At 34.0% G+C, this 13,054-nt stretch overlaps 1 protein-coding gene across 2 annotated transcripts in view; it reads right to left on the reverse strand.

The window, feature by feature from the left end:
* FUT8 (fucosyltransferase 8 (alpha (1,6) fucosyltransferase)) overlaps positions 1 to 13,054 on the reverse strand; it is a 47,439-nt gene that overhangs the window by 9,683 nt on the left and 24,702 nt on the right. For both annotated transcript variants that reach the window (XM_009999510.1, XM_009999509.1), the window contains exons 6-7: positions 3,697 to 3,943; positions 2,253 to 2,429 (exon numbers count right to left, since the gene is read on the reverse strand). In XM_009999510.1, the coding sequence (XP_009997812.1) occupies positions 2,253 to 2,429; positions 3,697 to 3,943 (424 nt within the window). The remainder of the gene's footprint in view (positions 1 to 2,252; positions 2,430 to 3,696; positions 3,944 to 13,054) is intronic.

Genomic DNA, 13,054 nt, shown 5'->3' on the forward strand with positions numbered 1-13,054 from the left:
CAATGTGACAGCTGTTTCTATCAGAGCTCAGTAGTTCAATGTGACTAGAACTTTCTTGACACAAGTGTAAACTAATTTGCAGCTTTCTTCACAAGAACAGGAAGAAAAGGTTCTTTATTCCCAAAACCTGACCTTAACCTGCCTGAGCAGCTGAAACATCCAATTGCATCCTTCCTTCTATGAAGTTTCAAATGCTTTCTACTCAACTGAAAGTAACAGTTGGGTACAATCAACTTCAGAAATTATGTTTCAGTGTAAACTGTGACCTCAAAACTCAACACCAGCACATAAGAAATTCTTCACTAGTTACATATTCTATGGTTTTTTTAAGAAAATGTATAAAATAAATGCTGTAGTGATTCTATGGTTTAAGAAAATGTATAAAATAAATGCTGTAGTAATGAGCTGTATCCTATATTATTTCAATAAACATATGATTTGGAATGGATCTTGAAATGTCATAGAAACTGCAATGCTTAATAAAATCCAGTATGGTTTTACTGAGCCATTCACAATTTACAAGTAGTTTTAATTTCTATTGAAAACTTGAGATGATGTGTTTACATAGTGAGTGCATATCATTATTATTCAAAAAGCTAAAGTGTACAGTGCTAGGGATTGAAAGTTCAACACATATAAAGAAAAAATGCACAACCAAGATAACTACAGCAATACTGAATTCTGTTACAAATTACAATTAAAGTTATAATACTCATTGCATTGCCTAAATAACCTGTTTTTCACTACCTGTGTTTTCATTGTTCTGATTTGCCCTTTTAATGTTATGTTATTGTAATGGTTTCTGCTACTGTTCTTTGTCTCTACATAATATAAAAAGGAAGGATTAGATTGCTGTCAGCTGGAGTTGTGTATGTTTGTTTAGTTTTTTTCAAAACTCCGTAATTTTAAATGGCAGTCCTTTGTAGAAATGCAAGAAAACCAGAAATAAAACAATTGAAATATAAAGGTTTACAATGCTGTAAAAAATCAAAATAATATTATCTGTTATATTAATATTACCTTGTACATGCCAAAGAAGATTTGTAACCCAGTATATTACCTTATGTACTTTTCAAGCATGTCTACCAAGAATAAAACAGTTTAAAAATTTGCCATTTTTGAGCTACTTTGATTTTTAAAAGTATTTCTTTCCCTGCTTAAATGAAAACAAACAACCAACCAAACATATTCTTCTGCTCAAGGGAGATAAAATTTTGGAAACAGAAATGCAAGTCAATCAGTAGATAGACAAATAAATAGCACTCAAAGGAAAACATGTAAAATATTTCCTTACTCAGTAAAGAAAATGCTTAAATTCAAAGTATGTGAAAGATTTACCCAAGTTTCCATAGCCATGGCAATCAGCACTTCTTTAGATGCCATAAACACCATAACCCAAGAAAGATACAGTTAAATAAGGAACATTATTCTTTCACATGTATCTGCTTTCTTTAACTAAACAGAAGGTTTTGCCACCTCAGTGACACCTTGCAAAACACGCAACTTAACAATGACCTTTTCTAGGAAAATACAGGCCATGTTAGGAGTAAATGGATGCATACTGTGTATTTCCAGGTTTGAAGACAGTTGTATTTCCTATGACAAGTTGGGATATCCTGTAACTAGGGTAGGTTGTTACACCCACGTTCTGGAGAGCTAGATGAGGACATAGAGCAAAAAAGGCACAGAGAGAACGTTACAGACTGACAATCCCACGTATCTTAAAGGACAAACTTTACAAGTATTCAGTATGTAGGGTGAGTGTGTTCTAAGTTGTCAATACAGAAATTCTTCTGAAAGAGTTAACAGAAGCTTTTCAACCAACTTATAAAAATTTCTCTGGCAACTATTCACAGAAAGGTATTGCTTGGACAGGTGATACTTTTTAATATAGAAACTAGTTTTGACAGTATTTCTGAATAGTTTCTTTTTATGTGTCTGTTCTTCAAGATGTTAGGTGTGTTTATATTTTTACTTACGTTTCACAGCATTGGTTTGTTTTTTAAATAGTCACAGGTATCTTGCTCAGCTCTTCAAGATTTTTAACATTATGCTTTGAGAAGCATACTTGGAAAAAAGCTCATCCAAAATAGGGAATGTCTGAGAGAAAAATTAAAATTGCTGGAAGCTGAAATGCAATCTTAACTGTATAAATGGTAACAAAAAAGATTACATTAACGTTTTTGCACGCAATAGTCAGAAATTGTTAAGCTAACCAGAAGGAACTGTAATACAAACATAATTCATCTTACTTGGATTTTGCCTCTTGCAACAATGAAGGGTCATCTGTAGCCAAGTACACTCTTTTTTTATCAACGTGCATTCTGCGAGCAAGAAGTTCAAATCGCTCTTCAACATGTACCATATATTCTTCAATGGGATGAAATGCTGCCTCTGTTCCTACTTTGTCTGTCCTTCGGACATGAACCCTGTAAAAAGGCAGAAACTAGGAATTCAACTCATAAATACAGTACATGTTTTAGCAAATGAAATTTTAATTTTAAATTTCATGTCCATGCTTTTAGAATGCATATTAAAGTGTATCCTTGCATAAAACAAGGAGGAATTAAAACTCAGCCATGTCTATCAAGACACACTGACAACATTAAGTTAGCTGTCAGTCTGTTCTTGAAAGCAATATAATAATCTTGCATGGAAGGCAAAGAGTAACTGATATATATATATATATATGAAGGAGATTTAATTATAGCATAAAAGGTATTCCTTTTGTGCAGAAGGTTAAACTATCCAGTGTAGATAGGTAACACTTGATCAATGCAGTTAAAAAGCAAAATAGGAATATTCTGTATCATATGCATATTTGGGACACCGAATACAATGCAGGGTTTGAATGAAGATAGTTAAAAATGCATCTTCCCTGTCTGCTTGAAACCTAACACATTTTGACTGACAAGTCAAATCTGCCAGTGGTGAAGTGGCCTATCGACTCCATGTTCAGAACCAAATAGCATTTGGACAGAACTATTGTGTCCAACAAAAAGAAAGATTAAGGATTGAAAGAAAGTTCTGGCAAAGGAAGAAATATCTGCAGACTCCAGTACAGCAGCTGCAAAATCTTAACATTAAATGACAGTAAAACCTTCCCTCCACAAGCTGTTCTGTATTGCCCATAGGTTTTTCCTTTCTTCTCCCCATATATCCCCATACAGACCTTTCCAATTCATAGTTACTGCTAAGAAACAACAATAGTGAAAACATCAGCAGGAAAGGGAAAGGCACATACCATGTTCAGGTGCAGCCAACAATAAAATTAGTTGTGGATTGTGGCATGTAAAATGTAGGCTTAGCCTTTTTTCCTCAACCATAGAGGCTATAGGCACTTGAAAAGAAGACCCAGACAGAAAAGTGTCTGGAATACAAGCTGTAAGGCAATTACATGAATGAAACTCTGTATTACATTACTAAATATGGAAGGACATATAAGAAAATCTTCTATTGACCTGTCTTACATATATCTGGCCAACTATAGGTAGGCAAGTATGTAGAAGAAGTACTTGTAATTAAACTGCATTATGCATGGAAAAAAAAAAAAAAGCTTCATGTAGAAAGCACCCTCTCTCCCAACAATCTGCTTGAGGCTCTTGGATAACCATCATAAAAAAAACTGTCCTGAACTGCAATCACTATATACACATATTAAAGCACAGTTAAAAATAAAACCACCTAAATACCCACCCGATCACTGGATGTTTGAAACCAAGTTTCCTTGTGGCTTCCTCTATTTCTTTTTCTAGCCAAGGCTGAGGACGAATCAAGTATTTCACAAACTGCGAGACCCACCACACTGCAGGATCCCCATGTACACGGATCAGCCTATCAGCCAGGTCTTCGGGGACAGCCAACGGTAAATAAGGTGGCCGTGGGTGTAAGCTGTCAACGATGGGAAGTTCCACCACCTGAACATCCTTATCATTAGCCTCACCTGTTTTAAAAGACATACTAGGATGAGTCAAGGAGTTTACTTCATTAGTAAGTTTTACCATTGGCAAGTACCATCCGAAACATATCAGCTAGACTGTATCATCAACTGCAAGCAGAGTATCTAACCTTTTATCTACTTTTTCAAAACCGCATAAAAATATAAATTCTAAAAATCATAGTTTTAGACTAGATTTATGTACAAATGGCATCTAACAATCCCCTCCAGCAGAATGAAGTTGAAGGAACTTCAATTCTTAGCAGCTGGTAGAGTTTATAAAATTTCAAAAGTGTTCCTGTTTATATATTCATACCTTTTTATATACATTTACGTGTGCTAAAGCTTACCTGGACAGACTTGTTATCTAAAATGCTTAAAATTCAATTACTTGTTTAAAAAATAAAGAAATATTTTAAGACAGAAAACATTGTTAAAAAATAACTATAGAGCACTGCTGCTGTTTTCTCTTTTTTTGCAGTAAATTTCAGCATTTCAGACATCTTTAGAACCATTGAATTAGCTACACTCTACTGACAAATGCAGAGTAGAAAGGACAGAGACAATTCTTGTCTTGAAGAACTTAAACTATGAAGACAAGTAGCAAATTAAATAGATTAGGGAAAACATCCAAGCACTATATAAGCACATAACTTACAGGTTACCTTATAAATACTAACTGTGGAATAGAGAGATGTTTTAAATTGGGCCTTTCATTCAAGTCTCAATAGCCCTAAACAATTTTAAAGAGTTTTTACAAATTACATAAACAGAAGTGTGTACATAAATGATAATTTAAAGCTATTTTCATATACTGAAATAAATTCTAACACATGACAACATAATACAAAGCATTACATTTTTGAACACTGAACACTTCAGGTAAGATAGCTAGTGTGCTCATTTCCTTCAGAAGAGTATTTTCCTGTCTGCAGTGTTTACTGATAAAGACAGTTAGTTCTCTGTTTAGTGCTCACCAGCCAGAAAGTTGTTTTAAATATAAGCAAATCAAACTCCTATAATTGTTGATGATCAAAGAAACTTAATGGCTAAAAAAATCAATTCAGTGCTAAAAAAAATCAATTCAGTGCAAGGATAACAACCCTTCCTTTAAGAACAGATAAAAATCCTTAAGGTTACAACACTTTTTGCATGCACTAAAAATAATTTCACTGTATATGTGACATAGTCCCAGAAATATGGTAATTGCATGATTAAGTCCTACCTTGCCAGAATGCTACCTTAATGCTAATGACCCTACTGAAACTTGTCAAAATTTAACAGTAGTTCTCTGAGATATGGTTATTTAGATAAGGAAAGTTAGATATGATCAAATATATTTTTGATTCTTCATAGATTTGGAAAATTTGTCTTCCTAAATGTATCTATATGTTAATTTTTCATCACTGCACTGTATAACACTGATTTGAAGATATTTTTTAGAAAAAATTCCCAGAGGACACTGGGAAATACTGCACACTGCAGGTATGCATGATACTTTTTACTTCAAAAAGCCAATTCCTATTTTTACCATCTATTATATCACACTTACAGGAAAATATTTAGTAAAAGTTCATAAATTTAGTAAAAATACCAAGGATTTTATTTTTTTTATAATGAGATGTATAATATTTTATCAGTATGTCTTCAGAAAGCTGCAACAAAGAAAAGCAGCCTGAAGCCAGGGAAGTGCTAAATCCAGTACAGATGTGAAGTACTAGTCACAAGACTTGCTGCAAATCAAGAGCAGAAACAAACAAAATGTATTTCAGTAAGGCAAAACAAACAATTTGGTTGCACAAAAATAACTGCAAGGACAAGTGTTAATGAGAGCACTTTGAGATATGGAAAACTTCTTTTTGAGAAGGAACTGAAAATACCATATGGTTATTTCACAGAGAAGATTAAGAGTTCCTTACTTTGTGAAACTGTGCAATATGAGACCTAGCAAAGGGCAAACACTAAAAGTGTGGGTAACAAATGGAAAGTCTTTAAAAGAAATATTCACAAATACACATCAAAGGATGTGTTCTATATAATTAGGGCTTCAGGACTTAGACAAAATAATTCTGATACACACTGTAATGCCAAGCCAATGCATGTAGTTGTTTTTTAAAAAAAACAACAATAAAATCAAACCATCAGTATGGTCATCACTATTTTCAAGAATGTTCTTTTGTTAATGGTTTACACAAAATCAGAAGTGAGCGTGGTGCATACATCTACTTAATTCAAATATATAATCCTTTGATAAAGCAGAGCCATTTGACATCACTGATTAGAACACCTGTGTAATCAAACACATAAATGCGTCAACAATTCTAGGAAACTTTTTGAAAACTTTGTTTTTTATTACCTTTAATACTCTGAACAGTGAATAAAAACCTTCCTATCAGTCTGCATTCACTGTAAAAAGGATGAGATAGCAGATGAAGTAACAGGAAAACTTACAGCAATGATTTTATTTTGTCTTGAACAGAAACAGTGAAGAGTATCTCTTTGGTAACCTGAAGGAGCAAACAACTCCCTGCATCAGCCATACAGGCAAGATTCTTATCCTACTGATTCAATAACTTTTTTTTTTTTTTAAGTGTTTGATGGAAAATTACTAATTAACAGTGATCTTGTTCCGTTTTCAGCAGGCACAGTTTAAAGAACTTCAGTGGAAATTTTGGATAGCAGAATATTGTTCTAGTTTATTCAGAAAGAAGCTGCAATCAAAATCAGTGATACAGTAGATAACCAAAACTCAGTCAGGTTGACAGGCAAGCCTACACACTTCAAAAACATTGGCACATTCTTAATTAGTAAGAATCATAGCAGTTCAACTGATGATAATTAAGTAGAATTCAAAATACAAAATCTTATCCTCACATTTTTTCAGTTTTTAGCTTTGCATTCTCTAAATTTTAGAATTCTTTAGTTCTTCAAATTCTCAGCTGTATTTTGTCAAAAAACAGGTAAGTCAAAAAAGGTTATGATCCATACTAATGCTTGTATCTTTTTCTCATTTTAGTAGTTCAAATCACAGTATCATTATGTCAATTAGATCCAATAACCTGCTCAGTGTAGGTTCAACTTTGATATTTCATCACAGAATCATCTAATTATTTAGGATAGAAGATACTTTGATTTGTTACAGTTGTTCACATTTCAGCAATACTTCAAGTTACTTCTTTCAATGTGACCTATTTTATTTTTACATTTGCCTAAATTTTGGTCTATAATTATATTTACAGGTGCTATTTCTCAGTTTGGATTAATCTAAATAATTGCCCTCCAAAGGTCTGCAACTTAATCCATTTTTCCTTCACCGAGTAATCAAAAGATTGAATGTTTCTGTAATATTCATAAAGTACTGCATTACTTCTAACACTCAATCTCTTCTCACAACAACATACTCTGGAGGAAAAATCACTGACTTGTATAGAAATTGATCTTTATTTAGATGACCCATGTCAGTTGCACCACCTAGCTCTTATTTATTACCATTTAAAAAATATGTTTATCATCCACAGATCAGTAGAACAGTTTCAATTTCCAGGAATCCCACCGCTTACTTTTTAAACACTGAAATGAGCTCTTTTTGTTATACGAAATAGAACTTTGTTTCCTACAGTATCCCAATATGTCTTGATTGCTTATTTTAGAGCTCACAGGACTCGTATAATTTTTTTGTGATTTATCATAATCCTTCTGCCTGTCTACTTTTCACATTGAATTTTTGCTCTCCTAATTTAAAGCTCATCTAGAGACTTTTGCTCTTTGTATGTTTCGCATCAACTCCTCTGAAGCCTGAAAAATGTTGGTTTGGTTCAAAATAACCTTGGCATTTTGTTATTCTACCTTACCTCACTTCCTGACATTGGATCATTGGGCTCAGACCAGCATCTGAATGGCCAAAATACCAGCCTCATTTCAAGAATCAATACTGTTAATGTTCAATGAAACCTGTTTGAGCACTTTATTAATTCTCCTATTATTTCAGAAGTCATCCTTAAAAGTATGCCAGGGAACACTATTAATGTTCAATGAAACCTGTTTGAGCACTTCTGAAACAATAGGAGAATTAATAAAGTCATCCTTAAAAGTATGCCAGGGAACACTGTGCTAAGGACATTCAAAGAAAACTGGAACAGCTTCATTGCTTTTGTTTCACAGTACAGATTTACTTGAGCTGGTATCAACTTTCATGGACTAATCACAGCTCTACTTAACCAAGCTCTACAACCTGAAAGACTTACTGCCAGTTTGAAACCCCACCCCAACTGAGTGAACCATTCTAAATTAAATCACATAAGGTATGTCAGAGTGATAGGAATGTTGTTAAGATTAGCATAAGATATGGCAAAAGGGACTGTGCTGAACTCTCACAAGGCTCCTTGTTGTCTTGCTGGCTACCGTTACATACCGTAAAGACAGCAGGTTCATGGTTCAACAGTTTCAATGATATTTTAATGCTTTTCTTTGCAAAGGAGACAAAATAAAAATTGGAACTATGCAAAGTTCTGCCCTGTTATGCTATTCATGAATTGTCAGCCAGCTCAGAAGAAAGAAAAGGTGTGTTTTTATCTGCTCTGTACTGCAGACTACATCTCCTACAACTATCTTTTGTGCATTTCCAAACACAGTTAGTCACCCAGGAGGAACTATGTGCCATCGCTGAATTATAAAATGGCATTAAAATTAGATAAAGAATCCTATTTTTCTTTTAAAGTAGTCACATATAACTTGCTTATCTAAGTGTTTCTCCTCCAAGATTTTCCATTGTACACTACTAACACAAAGTTTTTGAACTTGGTTTATCATTACTTTCTCACTTTCCAATTATTAATTTTTTTCATTACCCTTTATCTAATCAAACCTTTAAATGCAGTAAGATATTGAATAAATTTGCTGCAATTCAGTTTTAACAAAAATGAAAATAGTCCTTTTCTTTTTTCTCCCCTCCTTCCCCCCGCCCCGTTATTTGCCATATGGGTAGTGTTGTTCCATTTGTTATCCCAAGAGGCTGATTCTTGATAGCTTCAGGATGCAATAAACCAAACTGTTTTCAAACACGCGAACATTTGTTGTATTACTTTTCTCAACCCAGCACTCCTGAAGTGTTTTTTCAGCATCCTTTCCTCTCCTCTCCTGCCCAACTCTTGCACCTACCCTCACATACTGCCATGTCTCTTACCACTCTCCATACTGTTCGCCTGTTGGAAAATGACATCCCTCATCAGTCACTGCCTCCCACTTGCTGATAGCCCTGAATACACACACTCAGGCCATCTATTTTGAGGACTTCTGAGAGACCTTAACAAGACCTATTTCTTTTGGTCAAATTTGGCCAAAATTTATCCAATATTCAGAACTTGTACTAAGTTAGGAAAAAAAATGGAGCCGATAGAAAAGTACAATGACAAAACTTTGCCTCTTCCAAGAAACTTGGCTAAAACAATTCTCTACCAAATATAATGTTTAATTCACTTCTCCTAAAAGAGTAAAACTTTGACATTAGTCTTATTTCTGCTCCAGCAAACCCCATAACTTCCAAAGCACTTGAGCTGCCAATCTGTATTTGTAACACAAGTTCCACTGACTTTCAATAGCATTTTTTGCCCAGGTCACTCTGTCTTTGAAAATCCCACCCATAATCAAAACCACAACATAGTGCTCTTACGACTGTCCTAACAAGTACAGAGATTTCAATGTCTATTCCCCCTCTTGAAGCTAATGAAAGCATGAACTGAGTGTATCAATTTCTGCTTTTGAAATAGTTATATCTCTAAAAAACTCCCTTTTCAGTAAGGTCAGGTGAGCTGCATTATAAAGACCTATATTGTTCCACTTAATTGAAAACTTCTCACCACTTATTAGAAGCTTTTTATAGCAATTGTCACACCACTTTGAGAGAGCAATAAAAAGTACAGATTTTTCCTTTCCTCAGTTGTTTAGATTATCAGCATACCACCTGGAAGGTTTAAAGATGCAGTGTATGATTGCAAAAACTGACTTTGTGTAACAGCCATTGAAATAATTTTGAGCAGACTGCCAAACTCAGTAGAAAGTACAAAGGTTACTAGTAATTTATTTTTTCTTTTGTCTTTATATATTCAAACTACTTTTGAACTAGACTCCATTTCGTCTAAACAGCCTATAGGGAAGTGGTACCTAAGAGCTCCAACTTCCCGGCTATCATAAAATATCATAAAGTGTATTTGAAAAGGTAAATGCCCTTTTATAAATGCAAAGGGGTTTTGCCAAGTTATCGAGGTTTAGTAATTCATGCAAACAGTAGTAAGAGTTCATTATTTAAAAGTAAGATCTTACATAAGGAGAGTTGAAATAACTCAGGAAAGCATACAGAAAAGATCTTTACAGCAATATTAAAGAAAAACTAATTTTGGATTTGATTTGCAAGAACTTCACTGAAGCTCATTCTCTATTTCATTCTAATGTTAATTACTATATACCTGAAAATATTTCCAAATGCTTGCTTTGAATATTAGGTTCTTTTCTGGAACATTAGGTAAACAGCTTATTTTTATACTCCTTCAACAGCTGCGGGGACTTACCTGCAGGGGCTGATTTCTGGCATGCATATACTAATTGGACATACCTAGGAGCCTTTAACAAGCATGCAAAAAGTCAGACAACCTCAAGACTCTATTTTAGGAGACCTAAACATTGCCAACAGGTCACGATAACAGAGCTTAATACCCAGAGTGAGCTGTGCAGGAATTTAGTGGAAAAGGGCTCCCAGCTTGGAAACAACACCTACTGTCTTGAGGTAGTGTAACTTGAGTTTCCAATCTTGTCTTGTCCTAATCTGAGCACTTGGAAGGCTCTTCTTTCAATGCATTACTGAAAATACCTGCATATGCAAGTTCAGATGGAACACAACCCTCAAGGTGCATGTAGACTAGAAGATGTTTTAGTTAGTCACAAATAAAACAGCAGAGAATAAAACAGCTATGCTGTTGGAAATTCATAGCAGTGAGGCACACACCACCTTAACAGTGCCTCTGAAAGAAACTGAAGTAGAGATATATTCTATGAAGTAGACTTCATATAGCCTACTAACATAGAAGAGGGAAACACAAGAATGTAACCCTGCAGTAATGGAAAAGGAAACTTTTCTGGTCTTTAGCCATAGCGTGTATGCCCATTTTCAAGTGGTCTGTCATCTGAAGACAGAATTTTGTATTTTCCAAAGAATATAAGGGGAAAATGCAATGAAAGAATCAATAAAAAACCAAGATAACTTACAGATACATGTAAATGTTTTCTCCATAATTATTACAGTAATAATAAACTATTATTAATTTCCACACTATCAGAAACTTAAAACTACTGTTGTTTCTTATAGGAGTTAAGGGCATTTGCAAACAAAATACCTGTGGTTTTGAGGCTTATCCAAGGATTTATGTAACAGCAGGTAAAGGAAATAGGTTCTAATGATTTCTCTACAAAATAATTTAGATGGTATTTGTGGACATATAATGGCAAAATATGAGAATATAGTAGAAGTTTTTTTCTTGGAATATTAAATACTTTTTGCTTCATATGAACTGTTAACAAACTAAATGTGTGTCTTCCAATGTAAGCAGAAGTCTAATTTAATAAAATGCAGGTTTTCAAATTTCTTATCTTTTTAAAACACCAGGAAGATATCAGTATGTTGAGGGCTTAAAGACTGAGAACCAAGTAAAATGCAAGAAAGAGTTTCTGCCTTACAAGTCTTGGTGTAGCTTTCAGCTATTTCACATGGTGAAAAAACTGCATTCAGTACCATTTGTCTACTTAATTGATTCTTCATGTCTAACAAAACAAATACCAATAGAAGTATATTTTCAGTATGACATTATGAATCTATACAAGAAATAGATCTTGAGTAATTAACTGACATTTTTAGGTGTTTTTTTTTTCTCTTTACTCAAATGCAAATCGACAAGAACCCTTCATTATTATTTCTGTCATTTTTTCCAATTTTGTCTGTGATTTACTGGAACCTTTTAGGATAATCAGTATTCCTTCAGCCACCGTCCATTGTTCTGTAGAACAGCAATTATAAACAAAAAGGAATTACAAACAAAATGTTTTGTCACAAAATGCTTTCAGTGCCCCTTGTTAGAGAAAAAGCATTCAAAGAGTCCCTTACAAAGATTTCAACATGGGAGCCTTCCTAAACTCTTTTATAATGAATATAAAAAAGATTTTTATAGTTCATACTATGGTTTTCTTTCAGTGCTTCTTTCATCCCTTGATCATCTATTGGTCCTTCAGATTTTCTGGCAGGCTTCCTTATTCTGATATGTTTGAAAAAGCATTTCATATCAGGGTTTTTTGCCTTCAGCAAGCTTCTCCTCAAAATCTTTTAATTCCTTACTACATTTTCATGAGTCATTTGCTAGAAATTACGTTATTTCCTATTTTTGTCATTTATACAAAATTTTGGGGGTTTTTTGGGTTGTTGGTATTTTTTTTAATGCCTTTTAACAACATCAAGCAACTTCATAGTTGCCTTTTTAAAAAGGTATTTGACAGCTGGTATGAGTTTCATCCATGTTTCATGTAATCTCCATGCTGCTTTCATGTACTAGTCCTGACTTATTTTTTATGTAGCTCTTTTTTTTTCTATTTTCTTTTTTTTGTAATGAAATATTGTAGTGGATTGTTTGGATTCTGTTACTTAGTGTTATTTGTTATTTTAAGCAGACATAGCTATTCATCTGCTGCATGACACCATCTGTTCTTCTTACATAAATTAGTATGAGTACTGAAATGTCCCATAGGTTTCTCATGTGCTGTCCTGGATATACACACATTTCAAATCAGGAATCTTCTCCTCCACAGTAACAGCAGAAGCTAAAGGCAAGACAACTCTAAGGTATCAGTGAAAATCTCTACTATGTTTCTCTCCCCTTTTTTTCTCTGTTTCACCTCTCTGTCTGGAAAAGATTACTTAGTTTCTGAGGTCTAAGAGAGGCATAGACAGCATATAATCTTACAAATGATACATAGTATCCTACCCTCACACAAGCTAAATTTGATTTACCTGAATTCTGCTTTCTAAGATTTCTCAGATGCAAAGATGCCGGGTTTATTTTCTCTTAGATGAGCGGATGG

This window comes from Chaetura pelagica, unplaced genomic scaffold, assembly GCF_000747805.2.
Source record: "Chaetura pelagica isolate M959 unplaced genomic scaffold, ChaPel_1.0 scaffold55, whole genome shotgun sequence".
Classification (NCBI taxonomy): Eukaryota; Metazoa; Chordata; class Aves; order Apodiformes; family Apodidae; genus Chaetura; species Chaetura pelagica.